The following is a 15,139-nucleotide window of genomic DNA, read 5'->3' as shown; positions in this document are numbered from 1 at the left end:
AGCTTGTGCTGCCTGAACGATCTCGAGTTGTTTTTCATTCAGTAAATCAACTTGATGTTGTCTTTGACGTTCAAATGCAGACACGAAAATATTATCTCGTCGCATGTATCCTTCGAGTTCTGATCGCTGCAAATCTGTCAAGGGTGGCGCCGGACCGACCAGAACTGTTGTTGTTGTTGCTGTTGTTGGTGTAGTTGTTGCCGCTGCCGTTGCTGAACTTTGTTGTGACAACACTGAGGATCCTATTCCTCCTACTGCCGGGACCATTGGACCATTTGGCAAGGTTGCATCAGGCATTGTGGTCATTTTTTTTTTTTAATCTTTTTTATTACAGAAATGGGCGTCGAGGAGATATAATTCAGACCAATATCGGATCAGGATGGGGATTGTTTTCTTTATGTTGACTAGTTCAATCCAAGCTTATATTAAAAAAGAGCAAATGAAACGCGGTTGCTGTGGTGAGAAATTACAGACGCTGTTTCTTAAAAAGTCTGAAGAAAGTCATGAGCGTACACAGACGCTGGTGTTAAAAAAAAACAGCTGAATGTAAAAAAACAAGATAAGATACAGAGATGATGAAAGTAAATAGAACAAAAAAATAAAAAAAAAAAGCTTCATGTAACAAGAAAGGATTTTATTTTATTTTTTTATTTTTCTTGAATGCGATGAAATGATGATGGGATATTACTTCACTACAATGTTGGCACATAGCTGTCACGTGACTATAATATATGTATTGATAACCAATATCATTCATTATTTTATTTTTTTTTTTATTTTATTCAGTTTTTGCTGTACAAGTGGTATGTTTGCTCGGATCCAAGCAACAATCAAAATAAAAGAAAAAAAAAAAATAACTTCTATGAAGTAATACAAATTGAATTAATGTTACAAAAAAGATTTGGGAGAAAAAAAAAATCTTTGCTATTCAGGATTATGATGGCAGAATAGAGGAAAAAAAGCGACAAGACAATTTTTTTTTTAAGTGCGTTCGCCACGGAGTCTGCGAGCCAAGTGGATATCCTTGGGTTGGATAGTGACACGCTTGGCGTGAATGGCGGCCAAGTTGGTATCTTCAAAGAGAGAGACAAGGTAAGCCTCAGATGCCTCCTGAAGGGCACCGATGGCAGAGGATTGGAAACGAAGATCGGTCTTGAAGTCCTGAGCGATTTCACGGACGAGACGTTGGAAAGGGAGTTTGCGAATCAAGAGTTCAGTCGACTTTTGGTAACGACGAATCTCACGAAGAGCGACGGTACCGGGGCGATAACGATGAGGCTTCTTGACACCTCCAGTGGCGGGGGCAGACTTGCGAGCTGCCTTGGTGGCGAGCTGCTTACGAGGAGCCTTTCCTCCTGTGGACTTGCGAGCAGTCTGCTTAGTACGAGCCATTGTTGTTTATTATGAAAGGTAGTTTAGATCGAGGTTATAATTTTTTTTTTTTTTGAAATGAGAAAACGGAATGAGAGGAGAAAAAAGGAAGGGGGGGAAAAAATGATTGAGTAAAGAACGGTCTTTTATAGCTACAGTACTCTTTGGATGTATGAAAATGTTAACCTCGTACCACATTCTTTGAGGCTGAGCAAGTGCATCATTGACGTTTTTATTTTATTTTTTTTTAAAAAAAAAAAAAAAAAAGAAAAAGAAAAAGTAACCACGCGCAACGCGTTATTTTGAATTTCTTTTTTTGTTTTTAATAGCAAAATAAATCTACAAATGCAAGATACCCTGGAAAGTGACACGTGCTTAAAGGGGAAGGAATTGTAAAAAGCCTTTTCATAGTGACCTTGCAATTAGAGATCAAACAGAGCCTCTTTTTTTAACTAGAACTCTAAAATATTCTGCAAAAATTAAAATTTTAAATTTTGGGCATTTAAAAATTGAAATTTGGAATTTTAAGAGTTTTTTTTGAATTTTTTATTTTGTCATACACGAACACAAGACGTGTTCTTTTTTGGGGGTGACATTATTTTTTTTTTTTTTTTTTTTTTGAAACCAAGTGGCTGTCAATTAGCTTTTTTGCCCCCTCTCTTTAATTTAAATACAGCCCCCACTCCTCTGACTTTTCTTCTTCTCTTCACCCGACTCTACTTTTTTGACTTCCACTTGTCTCATTATCTCACGGAAGCCATCTTCTCATCAAAAACTCATCCCTAACGTCACTCACACTTTAAAACGCAAACACAAACATGTCTGGACGCGGCAAAGGAGGAAAGGGTCTTGGAAAGGGTGGTGCCAAGCGCCATCGCAAGATTCTTCGTGATAACATCCAGGGTATCACCAAGCCCGCTATCCGTCGTCTCGCCCGTCGTGGTGGTGTCAAGCGTATCTCCGGTCTCATCTATGAGGAGACCCGTTCCGTCCTCAAGGTCTTCCTCGAGAACGTCATCCGTGATGCTGTCACCTACACTGAGCACGCCAAGCGCAAGACCGTCACCTCGCTCGATGTCGTCTATGCCCTCAAGCGCCAGGGTCGCACCCTCTATGGTTTCGGCGGATAAATTATTCGCCTGGCATGTCCACAGCAAGTCGTTTAGAGACGGCCTGTTGCTCTGCTCTGTGTCTTTTACTGTACTTCGTCAGGAAGGGCCTGGGCCGAGTCTCTTCTAGGTTCCTCATATTCCCTTCAAGAACTTGTTCTTTGTATTCCTGCTCATTGTATAGAACCACTGCACTTTATCTCGCCCCCATCAAATCTCCTTTCATCTCTAATCGTCCTCATTTAGGCTCTCTTGTAAAATAAAATAAAATCCAATTGTGTTTTTTTATAAAAAAAAAAAAAAAAAAGTTTGTACATGTAATGATGTAGATTGGTAATAATATTACACTTCAGTTATTTCTATTCTATATTTGAATGTGAATGTCGCGGAAGAGGACTAAACCCTGACTGAGAAGAACGCTTGATTCTGGCTTTTGCTTGAATATCTCGAACACTCGCAAAGCGTGGTCCAAACGATATCCTTGGCCATTCTTTACGAACGCTTGAAGTTGTCGCTACCTCGTTATCTACAGCTGTATCTTTTGCAATACGCTCTTGTAGAGTTTGGGCCACGTCACTTGTTGTGCTTGCTATAGCCTTTGGACTGTTTGTCTTGTTACGCAAGTGTTCACCTAATACTTCTGTAGCTTGATCATTCTTTGAAAGATCCATGTCAACTTCAGATACAGCTCTTTTGTCGTTCATCCCTGCTGGTGCCAACTGTACCCTTCCTGACTCCATCTCCTCCTCCTCAGTTTCTTGCGTTAGATCTATCATCTCTGATGACGGATCCATAGCTTTCGTCGTTATATCCATTTCAGTCGCTGATTCCAGCACTTCTGATCGGTTTGAGGTCTCATCCTCAAGCAATATGATCTGACTGGAAAAGGGAGAGTTATAGTTGTCAAGATTTGAATTGTTCCTTTGCAACAAACTATGGGATTTAGAATTTGATCCGAATATGCTCAATGAAGGAACAGCGCTTCTCCCTGTGGCCATATCGTTTGAAAAGGCATCATAATTATCAGAACCTAGATCGGCATCTAGACTTTCATCCATACTCAATCTTTGCAGCGAGGACTGTGACGATGCGGATATTGATGATAACGACTTGAATAGTGGTTTTGATGGTGAGGACGTGGGAAGGATCGGTTTCTGAGATTTGATAGAGGTGAGAGACAGATTGTTCTCCTGTCCAGACTTATTCTCGTTCAAGATGGGCCGGTTCACTTTTAAGCTATTGACTATACTATTAGAAGCGTCATTGCTATCCTTTTGCGATATTAATTTTTGCTGTGAATCAAAGGGCGACACGTCATCCATAGTCTGCTGGTTTGTATCAAAGCCTAATGTCGTGATCAAGGCTTCGTCTGTAGAAAAGGTCTTGAGGCTTGGCCCAGGATTGTAACCTTTTGATTGCAAATTCACTGAGCCTGGAGATGCTTGAGATTGCGGTCGTCGATGTAGAGACTGAACTTGTGGGATTACCACGGCCTCGACAACTTCCTTTCTCCGCCTATGTAGATGAGGTTCGCCACGCCGATGCCTTGAATCAGATTCCAGCTTGTAAAGTTAAGGAAATTTAGCGGTTATGTAAAGTTCGACGTTGGTGAAGGATGCCTGTGATAAATTTTAATAAAAATGCCAGCATCATCTATATCGGAGAAGCTCTATACCTTTTTTAAAACTTCGGTAGGGGAAGTCATGATCATTGCTGATTGCTGCGGCTCCCTAATTTGATGTTGATCACTCTCAGCCGATACTCGCGTATTTAGTTCGGTATTGAAGTGGGAGCACAAAATCGTTTGCCAATCAGGCGGAAATCCTTCTTTAAAAGCATCCACAATATTCCCTGGAAAGCCTTTAAAAATCAAGCGTAAATTCGGTCTGGCATGAGTATATGAAGAAAAACTGTAGGGTTCTCAATAATCATTCTGCATATAGACATACCGTTGCGTACCATGCCGTCTACATCAATGGATCCTTTTAATCTATAGTACGATTTTGATATGGTAGCGACAAGAGTTGGCTTTAAAGCCTCTATGATAAATGAGGTACGCCATGCCTATCAGGAGGTAATACAAATCACAATATTAATATCAGGAGAAAAAATAATAATAATAATAATAATAATAATAAAAGTCTTGATCTTCAATTCGAGATACTTCACGAAACATGGTATGTTACCATAATGTCCTTTTCAGGAAGTTGACCACGTAGTATGATCCATTTGTAACATCCATTAATCTACAGAAGGGTACGGTCAAGAAATACACATGTTAAAACTTGGAACATGCTTGCGGCTGTCATTAATTTGCATTAAGGCGCTATGGTTTTTACCTGTTCCTGTAAAGGCTTTACTTCTAACCACCAGTTATAAAGTTCTGGCGCCTTGATCTGAGAAGATTGAATATGAGACAGTGGTTGTGGCCCCTCGATCTGAGGAAGTTGAATGTGAAAGTGTGTTTGTGGTTGTAGCGGTGGCGATTTATGCAGCTGTGCTGAAGCTTTCGACTTAGTATCCCTTGCAAGTGGTTTTCCTTGATGTTTATCCCATACCGGAATCAAAACACATTCGAACCTCCTAAAGACTGTACCAAAACCACGACGTGCCGCATACTTTGACGATGACATTTTGGCAACATGTACATTTGGTGGCGATCCTTCCTGTGCCTTCTCGCCTCGATTGTGTGGTGACTCTCTCCTTCGCTTTAGCTGTTGTTTTGTGGGTAGATGAATAGATATGGTGGAACCGGCCACTGACTGTATCTCATCGAATTTGCTGCCATGAAGATTATCCTTTCCTAGTTCACGTTGCTGTTCATGCAGTTTGCTACGTATCATCCGCGTCGCTCCTGATCGAGACCCTGCAGATACGCGAGATGATGTAGTGGACGTTCCTGATGGAATATAATCAGAATCTTGGGACGATGCCCGTGATCGTGCTCGAGAAGGTGGTCGTACACGGGTTCTGGCGGGGATCCTAGTGGAAGTCCTGGATACGGAAGATTCCCGACTACTTGCCAGGTCTCCTTTGTACTGTGTATGTGCTGTGCGACGAGCAAGGTGACCTTGTTTCAATCCAATTAAGGATGATATGATATGTTTGGGTTTGAGTTGATGTAGCCTCTTATGCATCTTTTGCCCCCAAGCATGTTCTGGATATTTTAGGGTATAGAATTCTTCCGCAGGTGATGGTGGGTTGTCCTGATTGTTCGGCTGGTTTGATTGTTGTGCATTCTAATCGCAGTCATTATCAGTGTAAAAAAAAAAAAAAAAAAAAAAAAAGCCGTAGGGTTAGCAAAATTGAAGCCTTTTAAAAAACACCAAATGTGTACCATTCATCGCATAATCGGACAGCGCAAATGAATGAATAAAACAAACCATTACTGATGACACACTGTCGTAATGTTTTTCTTTGTTGTTGTCCATAGTTTGAGTTTGTCCAATGGTAGGAAAGCTAATTACAGTGTGTCTTCTGACCATTGGAGGTTCATCCTGCGTCTGAAGTAATTCCCATTGAGGAATGAGTGAACTTGTTGAGGTTTCAAGTAAATTGAGACCTTGTTGATGGTATTCATCTCTTTCACTTCCTACATCAGATGAGTTGAGCCTAACAGAGGGCATAGATGTACTCCTTAGTCGCTGACGGGCATCGTCATTATCCTCAGAGTCCAGCATGTGAAATTGGAGTGGCAATCAATGAATCCCTTCTCATACAATAATTCCTTGGAATTCTAAAGTTGAGAGGTTGCTGTTTTGTTATAAAATGTTTAATGGTAAGCGGTGGAATTCAAGCAATGAAACATAATGAATGGAGAATCAAAGAAAAACAAAATAAAAAAAAAATCAAAAGTGACGCACTTTGTCACAACCACAAGTCCTTAAATAATAAGCATTTTTTGTTATTTGTTTTAATGTGTTTCTACAAAAAAAACAGGGCTATGATGTACAATAGTTGATTGATAGAGAAAAAGAAAAAAAGACTGGTGGTCTACGGCTCTTGAACGTCATGAATGACTTGAACTTATTAAACAAACGAGAGTCAGTTGGATTGGTTGAGAAATTATAAAACAGGTTATCGTTCGAGTGCTGAGACCAAAGGAGAGCGAGTAATGGAGATTGGAAATGAACTAGGAATAGGTGTACTAATCCATGTCCGTGCTCCACCTATGTCATCCCGTTTTTTCCCCACTGTTTTTTTACTTGGAGGAAGTGTACTTAGTAACAGCCTTGGTACCCTCAGAGACGGCGTGCTTGGCAAGTTCACCGGGAAGGATGAGGCGAACAGCGGTCTGAATCTCGCGCGAAGAGATAGTGGAGCGCTTGTTGTAGGCAGCAAGCTTGGAAGCCTCACCGGCAATGCGCTCAAAGATATCGTTGACGAACGAGTTGAGAATGGACATAGCCTTGTTGGAGATACCGGTATCGGGGTGGACCTGCTTCAAGACCTTGTAGATGTAAGAAGAGTAAGTCTCAGAGCGGGACTTCTTGCGTCCCTTTCCACCCTCGGCCTTGGGCTTGCGCTCCTTCTTCTCAGAGGAAGCAGCAGTCTTGGCAGGAGCCTTGCCTCCAGTGGAAGGCTTCTTTTCAGCAACGGCTTTTGGTGGCATGTTGAGTGATTATTCCGAGTCGTTTGGTGGGGGGAAAAAATGTGTTTTTTTGGCGTGAATGAAAGAATGTATGAAAGAGAAAGGGAAGAGATTAGAAAGAAAAAAAAAGGAAAAAAAGTTAAAAAAATGGAGGAGAGAGGAAGTTCTTATATAATTTGAAAGATCATTATTAAAACAAGGAATCAAAAAAAAATAAAAAATAGTGCGCGGCAAGGAAGAAAGAGAAGAAAGACGCGGCGAAAAATATTTTTTTTTTTTTTTTAGCTTTTTTGAATTTTTCTTTTTAGACACCCCTAAATATTTCGAATTAAATTTGTTCCCTAAGTGCACGCATCTCAAATTTTTGGCCATTCGCACAAAAAAAAAAATTTAGACGCGTCCTAAAATGCTTTTTTAGGGAAACAGTCCCATTATTTCTTCCATTCATGTGCTCTGAAGTGCCTCATATAAATACTTGAGCTACTGTTCTGTTTTACTCTAGTAATTCTCTCTTTCCTCTCTTTCACAAAAAAACTCACTTTTGGTTCATCAATTGAAACCAGCTTCACAACTCATTTCACTTTTTTTTAAACTTCATCATCACAAAAAACTAATTACAATGTCTGGCGGCAAATCTGGTGGCAAGTCTGCTTCTGCTCCTAAGAACTCGACCTCTCGCTCTTCCAAGGCCGGTCTTCAGTTCCCTGTCGGTCGTATCCACCGTCATCTCCGCAAGGGTAACTATGCTCAGCGTGTTGGTGCTGGTGCTCCCGTCTACTTGGCTGCTGTTCTTGAGTACCTTGCCGCTGAAATTCTTGAGTTGGCTGGTAACGCTGCTCGCGATAACAAGAAGTCCCGTATCATTCCCCGCCACTTGCAGCTCGCCATCCGTAACGACGAGGAATTGAACAAGTTGCTCGGACACGTTACCATCGCTCAGGGTGGTGTCTTGCCCAACATCCACGACTCTCTCTTGCCCAAGAAGAGCAAGAAGGGCGGTGCTCCCTCCCAGGAGATGTAATGCAAAGGAGGATAAAGAAAGTCAACCGGAATCCAGTGCAATCATTGACCATTGGGATAGTTTCAGTTTCGGCACCCATTTTCCTCTTTTTATTTCGCACAGTCTCTTGTATTTCATACATACCTCGCAAACGTCCATCAACTTCCAAGTTCCATTTGATTCAATTTTCTCTTCAGGATTCTTTATCAAGGAGTGGAGCTAGAATGTCGAGCAATTGCCTTTGCGTTCATTATTTTTGTACATAATAATAAACTTTCGACAATAGAAACAAGCCATGGATTGTTCTAATTTGGATTGAAAACTGAAGCATTTGAAGCACTTGAAGCATTAGACTTTTTAAATTTCTTTTTTCTATAACGTGCTAACTGAACCTGACCAAGCCAATACAAGGCATTATTAAGAAAAAAAAAAAAAAAAAAAAAAAAAAAAAAAAAAAGCTCGATACGCCTGCTTCAACATTTATTGACGATTATTTTCTAGAGTTTATAATTCTGCAAGGCGTTTCTTCAACTCTGAAACCATCTCAGTGCGAGGATATTCAATACCACCCTTCTGTGTTTCGTCTTTTGCGCGCATATCCTTGATCTTGATCAGACCCTTTTCAATTTCTTCTCCACCAACAATAACAGCAAATGGAATCATGTCACGGTCGCAAGCATCCCATTGATTTTGGGTCCTGGGCTTGAGCTTGTAAGCAAACTCGGCTTTGATACCTGCATCCCAGAGCTCGGTACAGATCTTCATACGTTCCTCTACCGAGACTCCACCGAGACCCACGACATAGACTTCAGTTTCGTTGCTTTTAATCTGCTCCTTCTTTTGCTTCTGCATCAGGATCGAGAACACACGTTCCACTCCGATAGAGACGCCAACACAAGGGATTACCAAATTAGGCTGGCCCTTTTTGTTGACGCCAGAGAACATTCCAACCAAATTATCGTAGCGTCCACCGGCTGATATAGAACCAACACCAACAGTATTCTCATCCAACTCATCCGTGCCCTCCCTGACAGTGGCACGTGCTTTTTCACCATTAGCAAGAGCTACACGTTAAAATGATCAGAGAGTATCAGATTGTTAAATAAATGCTTCAAGATAATTCATGCCTTAAGCGAAAGAGGAATGTTTTTTTTTTATTTTTTATTTTAAATTCTGTTTGTATTAACTTACTGGGAGGAGCAGATCCTTCAAGTACGGCCTCATAAATCAAACCAGTATAGTAGTCCAATCCACGTGCAAGCGACAAATCGAATGATGTGTAGCGAGTAACATTGAAAACGTTTAGGTATTTGAAAAGCAAGGTCATGTCATCCAAGCCTTCCTTTGCACGAGCATTAGCGCCAAGCTTAGCATCGTTATAGAGCCGCTCCAGCAACTCTTCACCACCTAATGATGGCCCATTCGATTAAACAATTGATCAGATGGCAATCAAGATGAAATAAACAACAGTAAAACAAGACTTTCAGTAAGTATATTTACCCTTTAGTTGCACGTATTCGCCAATGAGGTCAGCAGCCTTCGGGTCCAATCCTTTATCTTCTGTCATCTCTTTACGAACATCTGCCCAAGGCAACTTATCCAACTTATCAACCGCAGACGAAATAGTGCGAATCTTGTCTTCAGGAACGCCGCACACTTCGAAAATTCCATCCAGGATCTTTCGGTGATTGATTTTTATCGTAAAGTCACCAAGATCTAATGCAGTTAAGCACTCGGTTAAAATTCTCAGGACCTCGCTATCTGGAATCATAGGATCATATGTTCCGGCTATATCAAAATCCTATATATATAAATAAAGCAAGGTTATTTCCAAGCCTTCAGAACCTGATAAACTGACAAACTAGCGTTTCTTTTTTTATACAAATATCATCAATGACTTACGCATTGATAAAACTCTCTCATGCGACCTTTGGTCATTGCAGGCTGATCACGACGATAGACTTTTGCAATGTGGTAGCGCTTAATGTTCTGATATTCCTTGCCATTCATAGCGAGGAAACGAGCAAAAGGAACTGTCAGGTCATAACGTAAAGAACACATTTCGCCTCCCTGATCCTGAAGATCATAGATCAATTTACTGTCCTCGCCATATTTGCCTGCAAGGATCTCTTTAAGCTCAAATACTGGTGTGTCAATGGTGATGCCTCCGTGCTTCTTGAAAACGGAGATGATCGTCGAGAAGATCTTTTCACGCACAGCCATTTCTTGTGGTGTATAATCTTTGGTGCCCTATGAATGAGCATGGTTTAAAAGAAAAGAAAAGAAAAAAGACATCAACAAATAACGTAAAATTAAGTCTCAAAATCTTATATTTCGGGTTTAAAAAAAAAAAAAAAAAAAAAGGAAAAAAGACTGATCCACGGCTCAATTGAAAATAAAACCAAGACAATACCTTGGCATTCTTGAGCGTGAAGCTGGATTTAGCTTTTTTATCGTCGTTCTTGGGTGCTGTAGACTTTGGAGCTGTAGTGGAAATAAGGTTGTCCTTAGGGTTCAGATCCTCTCTCTCTGCCTTCAGGGCTTTCAAAGTCTCTACTTCGGCAGCAATTTGAGCTTTATCGGCCTTGGATGCTTTGAGAGATCTCACAAGATCTCCCTGTTCGCTAATGCGCTTGTCAAGGGCCTCCATTTCAGCAATGTTCAATTAATGGATTGGTGAAGAAATAATTGTTGGAATGTAATCCTCTAACAACTCCTTTTGTAAGATTTAAAAAGTGGCTTATTCTTTATTCTATTCCTTTTTGTGTGACTCAACATGATTTCATGTTACAGTTGGTTTAACTTCTTACGATCAGAATAAAACTCAAGTTGTTCAGCTGTTCGTGTTACAACATCCTTTTTCGTTGGTGAATAGGTGTTAAGAAGCTAGAAGTATTAAAAAAAAAAAAAAAAAAAAAAAAAAAGTAAAGAAAAAAGCATGGTTTAGAATGTAAGCACTATCTTTGATCATATACCGATCTCAATATTATTAATTAAAAAAAAAAAAAAAAAAAAAAAAAAAAAAAAGGAAACATACAATTAGAAAATCACGACGTGAAGCCTCGTAATCCAGAAGGTTTAAATAGCGATCCAATCGCTGTTCTATTTCATTGAGCTGTCCAGGATATCGCACTACATATTGTGCAATATACGCCAGCTTTTCACGGTCTGACCGTGCCTTTTTCAGAACCTTATACAAGTCAACTGGTTTTGTCTGTGTATGTGGATCATCATCATTTGAAGCAATGTCATCTGATGGGAAAGGCGATGAACCATCCATATCACGTTTAGTCCATGTCGAAAAATCAACAGAAGTTGGATATGTTCTTTCCGGTAAAGGACATGGCTTTTGTAGAGTTTTGCCCTACAATTGAGACAATGAAACGTTTACATGAACGTGATATAAGTTTTTTTTTTTTTATCATTTTTATTTTTTTTAAAAAAAAATATAGTAGAATACAACTTACTTTTCGTTTTCGAAGACGAATCCATCGACGCCGACGAGCAAAAGATCGAAAAACTTCATAATTCCCATGCCATGATGACCCATGAAATGCCATTGCATACTCCCAACCATCCTCATCTACATCGCCAGTCATGTCGACCAGCCAACTTTTGTGAACCCATTCCCAGCTAGGATCTGGTACCACATAATTAGAGATATTCATTGCAGATATTTCAAACTTTTCATTCGTCCATTCATCCGGATCGATAGGTAATAATGACTTGGAGCTGAACTTGGGCGTTCCCAAGAAGAAAGCGCCCCTCTGATGCTGGTATAAAAAATCATATTCGAAATCCTTCTCTGGCTTTGGATCACCAGGGCATTGGAAATAGCGACGATCACCCGGTTCTGTTTGAGCATCGATAAGCTTAGGTGCCTCTATCTCAATCAATGCGGGATCTTTGTTTGCTTTCTTGCTCTTTTGCTTTCCTTTCAGTTGGCTGGTCTCTGTTATAGATGAAACATTTTCAACGCTGAGATCGTCTATGTTAGGTATTGATCTACGTTGTTCCTGACCCAAATCAAGTTTACTACTGAATGTTTGCTCAATTGAAATATTTCCCTGCTCATTCGAAGACAATTCTGGTAGCTCTGTCTGTGAATCCTGAGAAGAATAAGGTTGCTGAGGCATGCGGTCTTCATTTTGGGGGGCCTGAGTTTTATTCTTATGAAGCATGGGCATGGCCCGTAATTTTTGCTTGATCTTTTCAGCAGCACGTTCCTCTTCTTTTAAAGCTTCATCCCCCACAACTTTCTGGATGAATGATAATGGCTCATAGGAAGATGCCAAGGACGCCTGGCTGTTACTGCTGCCGCTCTTTTGTGTCCTGGTAGTGCTGAGTTGGTTATCTTTTTGGGCAGCCTCTTGGTCTGGTTTTTGACGAGTGAGTAGACCTGTCTCTGGCAGTGAAGTTTTTGGGCATGCCAGTTCTGGTTCAGACTTGACTTTGATGGGCAGAGCAGTGGGTGAATCGGTTGTGGACATGTTGACAGGAAAGAAGAATAAGTATTAAAAAAGAATGAACACCTGAACGAAAAAAAAAAAAAAAAAAAAAAAAGAATGTGAGCATGTGACGTTGAATTAGAAACTCAGTTTCCTATATCCCGCCACGAATGCAGCTCTCATCATCCTGCACAATAGTGGAATAGGCACGCACCTTTTCATCTTCACCATCTTCCTTCTCATTCTAACGGGAACACACAACGACAGGGGACACATTGGACACACTGCAGCAGCACTGTAACGGCTTGAACTAGTTGACCCATATATATTCATCAATACATAAGCATACCAGTCAGATCCGCTCATTTCGTAGCTCATATACATCATGGTCAACCTTACGCTATACACAGTCAAAGCCGTTATTATGCTTGATAGCGAGGGAGGACGCGTGCTCGCAAAGTACTTTGGCCCTGACTACGCCTCTGCGAAGGACCAGAAGGCCTTCGAGAAAGGTCTTTACGACAAGACCAAACGGGCACCTCATGGCGAGATTCTCTTGTTTGACAATCAGGTTGTACTTTACCGCTTCCATGAGGACGTGTTCTTTTATATTGTCGGCATGCCTGAAGAGAACGAAGCAATGCTTTTAGTTATCCTTAATGCCTTCTCCGATGCTGTCTCGATGTTGCTAAGGTGAGCTATCATGCAATTAAGGCATATGCACTCTACTTTCAAATGCTCGCTGGAGATGTGTTTGAGAATATCAAAATGATTATACTAATCTTAATGCATGATATATTAAACTACATACAACCTTGCTAGACATCAAATTTCAAAGAGAGTAATTCTGGAAAATCTGGACCTTGTTGTCCTGGCATTGGACGAGACGATTGACGAAGGGTAAGGATTATTGATCTAGGACAAGAAATTAAGCGGAAGGCTTTTCGGACAAAAGGGGGCAAACATAATGTACAATGTTCAGCACCTTCTCTTTGGTTTATATTCTGTAATGCCAACATGATAATGATTTTTTTTTTTTTTTTTTTTTTTTTTTCTCTCGACAGTATTGTTCTGGAGACGGATCCATCAGCAATTGTGGCCAGAGTCTCAAAACCAAGAGAGAACCTGTCTGATGTTCCATTGTCAGAGCAGACTTTGATCCAGGCGTATCAGACAGCGAAGGAGAAGTTTGGAACAGCATTGTTAAAATAGATAACGCTTTAATAGGGAATAACATAGGATGTATCTCCCCCAACTTGAATAAAAAAAATGTAAAGAGAGGTCTTTAGGATGAAAAGACACGTCACTAACGTGATTTTTTAATCTCCTTTGTAATTTTCTCAGCTCACTCCCACTCTTTATTGTACCTTACACCATCCCCATTTACCATCGCTCTTTCCCCCTTCATTTCAATAGCTTTTCCCCTGTTTGCCGTTCCATTGCTTTTTACTTTATCTTCTTATTTTTGACTACTATAAAATGGGCATCTACTCTGCGCGCGAGAATGGTGGCCCTTCGACCCTGGCTCTTTACTTGTATCTTTCGCTCTCGGGCTTGTCGCTAGTGGGCTTGTACATGCTCCTGACTGGCTCAGGAGAGTCCTTCAATGTCGGCGACTTTCTGATGAGTATTTCGCCACATCAATGGTCTTTACTGGGCATTGCTCTCTGCGTGGGTCTGAGTGTCGGCGGAGCTGCATGGTAAAGAGACAGTTGGCTTTTTTTTTTTTTTTTTTTTTTGCTAGTTAGTTGGCTCATCAATTACTTTCTTGTCCTCCTGATCAACTCCTCGAGTTGACTTGTCTATGTTCTCTATAATAATGCCCCTAAACGTTTATAATTCTGCCATACTCTATTCTTTATTAGGGGAATCTTTATTACAGGAGCAAGTTTAGTCGGAGGAGGTGTTCGTGTCCCAAGGATTGTCACTAAAAACTTGATCAGGTATCACTTTGAGCATAGAGCCAGTCTGTACACATCTGATTATCTCCCCCTCCCCCTTTTTTTTTTCTACCCGCTAATAACAATCTGTCAACTGACCTTGAGTGACGTGGTGTATGTATGTGTGATCAATCTATCTCAGTATTATCTTTTGCGAGGTTGTTGCTATTTACGGTCTCATCATGGCAATCGTCTTTACAGGCAAGCTTAACGACGTGCAGGACGCGACTATTACCTCTTCAGAGACGTATTATAAAGGTAAAAAAAAAAAAAAAAAAAAAAAAAAAAAAGTAATTTACAAAATTACCAATTTACATTGAAGGTCTGGTATTTACACCCGTTGGATATATGAATAGGATTTGCTTTGTTCTGGGCTGGATTGACGACCGGACTGTGCAACTTGGTTTGTGGCGTTTCTGTGGGTATTACTGGAAGCAGCGCTGCCTTGGCGGACGCTCATGATGGACAGCTCTTTGTCAAAGTATTGGTCATTGAAATTTTCGGAAGTATCGTTGGTCTCTTTGGTTTGATTGTTGGTTTATTGGTCGTAAGTATCACTTCTCTTTCATTCAAATAATTTGATAGTTTCAAAAGGGTGCTTTCACTCATTTACGCTAATAATATTACTTGTTTTTTTTTTTTTTTTTTTTTTTTTTTTCTCTTGTTGTATTGTCATAGAG

The 15,139-nt window shown here is 40.5% G+C and overlaps 9 protein-coding genes across 9 annotated transcripts; 4 read left to right on the top strand and 5 right to left on the bottom strand.

Moving 5' to 3' along the window:
• Positions 1-837: 837 nt before the first annotated feature.
• Positions 838-1,478, bottom strand: BCR41DRAFT_349406 (histone H3). The gene has a single exon (XM_022023459.1). The coding sequence runs from the start codon at positions 1,390-1,392 to the stop codon at positions 982-984; it is 411 nt and encodes a 136-aa protein (XP_021883711.1). The 5' UTR covers positions 1,393-1,478; the 3' UTR covers positions 838-981.
• A 546-nt stretch (positions 1,479-2,024) lies between these two features.
• On the top strand, positions 2,025-2,778 carry BCR41DRAFT_349405 (histone-fold-containing protein). The gene has a single exon (XM_022023458.1). It carries the CDS (start codon positions 2,190-2,192, stop codon positions 2,499-2,501), a length of 312 nt encoding a protein of 103 aa, XP_021883710.1. The 5' UTR covers positions 2,025-2,189; the 3' UTR covers positions 2,502-2,778.
• A 13-nt stretch (positions 2,779-2,791) lies between these two features.
• On the bottom strand, positions 2,792-6,295 carry BCR41DRAFT_384966 (hypothetical protein). The gene is made up of 6 exons (XM_022027625.1): positions 5,864-6,295; positions 4,820-5,719; positions 4,667-4,726; positions 4,430-4,544; positions 4,156-4,340; positions 2,792-4,042 (listed from the first exon to the last, which is right to left on the bottom strand). Exons 1-6 carry the CDS (start codon positions 6,158-6,160, stop codon positions 2,840-2,842), a joined length of 2,760 nt encoding a protein of 919 aa, XP_021883709.1. The 5' UTR covers positions 6,161-6,295; the 3' UTR covers positions 2,792-2,839.
• A 78-nt stretch (positions 6,296-6,373) lies between these two features.
• On the bottom strand, positions 6,374-7,283 carry BCR41DRAFT_349403 (histone H2B). The gene has a single exon (XM_022023457.1). The coding sequence runs from the start codon at positions 7,090-7,092 to the stop codon at positions 6,682-6,684; it is 411 nt and encodes a 136-aa protein (XP_021883708.1). The 5' UTR covers positions 7,093-7,283; the 3' UTR covers positions 6,374-6,681.
• Positions 7,284-7,540: 257 nt separating this feature from the next.
• On the top strand, positions 7,541-8,384 carry BCR41DRAFT_349402 (histone-fold-containing protein). Its single transcript, XM_022023456.1, has one exon. The coding sequence runs from the start codon at positions 7,691-7,693 to the stop codon at positions 8,090-8,092; it is 402 nt and encodes a 133-aa protein (XP_021883707.1). The 5' UTR covers positions 7,541-7,690; the 3' UTR covers positions 8,093-8,384.
• Positions 8,385-8,528: 144 nt separating this feature from the next.
• On the bottom strand, positions 8,529-10,756 carry BCR41DRAFT_319953 (histidyl-tRNA synthetase). The gene is made up of 5 exons (XM_022021373.1): positions 10,485-10,756; positions 9,974-10,321; positions 9,572-9,872; positions 9,263-9,478; positions 8,529-9,135 (listed from the first exon to the last, which is right to left on the bottom strand). Exons 1-5 carry the CDS (start codon positions 10,719-10,721, stop codon positions 8,576-8,578), a joined length of 1,662 nt encoding a protein of 553 aa, XP_021883706.1. The 5' UTR covers positions 10,722-10,756; the 3' UTR covers positions 8,529-8,575.
• Positions 10,757-10,808: 52 nt separating this feature from the next.
• Positions 10,809-12,583, bottom strand: BCR41DRAFT_384962 (hypothetical protein). Its single transcript, XM_022027624.1, has 3 exons — positions 11,539-12,583; positions 11,109-11,435; positions 10,809-10,957 (listed from the first exon to the last, which is right to left on the bottom strand). Exons 1-3 carry the CDS (start codon positions 12,559-12,561, stop codon positions 10,859-10,861), a joined length of 1,449 nt encoding a protein of 482 aa, XP_021883705.1. The 5' UTR covers positions 12,562-12,583; the 3' UTR covers positions 10,809-10,858.
• Positions 12,584-12,706: 123 nt separating this feature from the next.
• Positions 12,707-13,819, top strand: BCR41DRAFT_420423 (Longin-like domain-containing protein). Its single transcript, XM_022029897.1, has 3 exons — positions 12,707-13,212; positions 13,342-13,419; positions 13,584-13,819. Exons 1-3 carry the CDS (start codon positions 12,905-12,907, stop codon positions 13,729-13,731), a joined length of 534 nt encoding a protein of 177 aa, XP_021883704.1. The 5' UTR covers positions 12,707-12,904; the 3' UTR covers positions 13,732-13,819.
• Positions 13,820-14,067: 248 nt separating this feature from the next.
• On the top strand, positions 14,068-15,006 carry BCR41DRAFT_281230 (proteolipid subunit-like protein; the record flags this gene model as incomplete). The annotated part of the gene is made up of 4 exons (XM_022020234.1): positions 14,068-14,219; positions 14,385-14,462; positions 14,602-14,717; positions 14,816-15,006. Coding segments are annotated over 4 exons (537 nt in total), but the record flags the coding sequence as incomplete, so codon positions are not given.
• Between the last annotated feature and the right edge of the window lie 133 nt (positions 15,007-15,139).

This window comes from Lobosporangium transversale (genome assembly GCF_002105155.1).
Source record: "Lobosporangium transversale strain NRRL 3116 chromosome Unknown BCR41scaffold_9, whole genome shotgun sequence".
NCBI classification, from domain to species: domain Eukaryota; kingdom Fungi; phylum Mortierellomycota; class Mortierellomycetes; order Mortierellales; family Mortierellaceae; genus Lobosporangium; species Lobosporangium transversale.
Note: the sequence above shows the minus strand (reverse complement) of the source record. Positions and strands in the feature narration are given on the sequence as shown.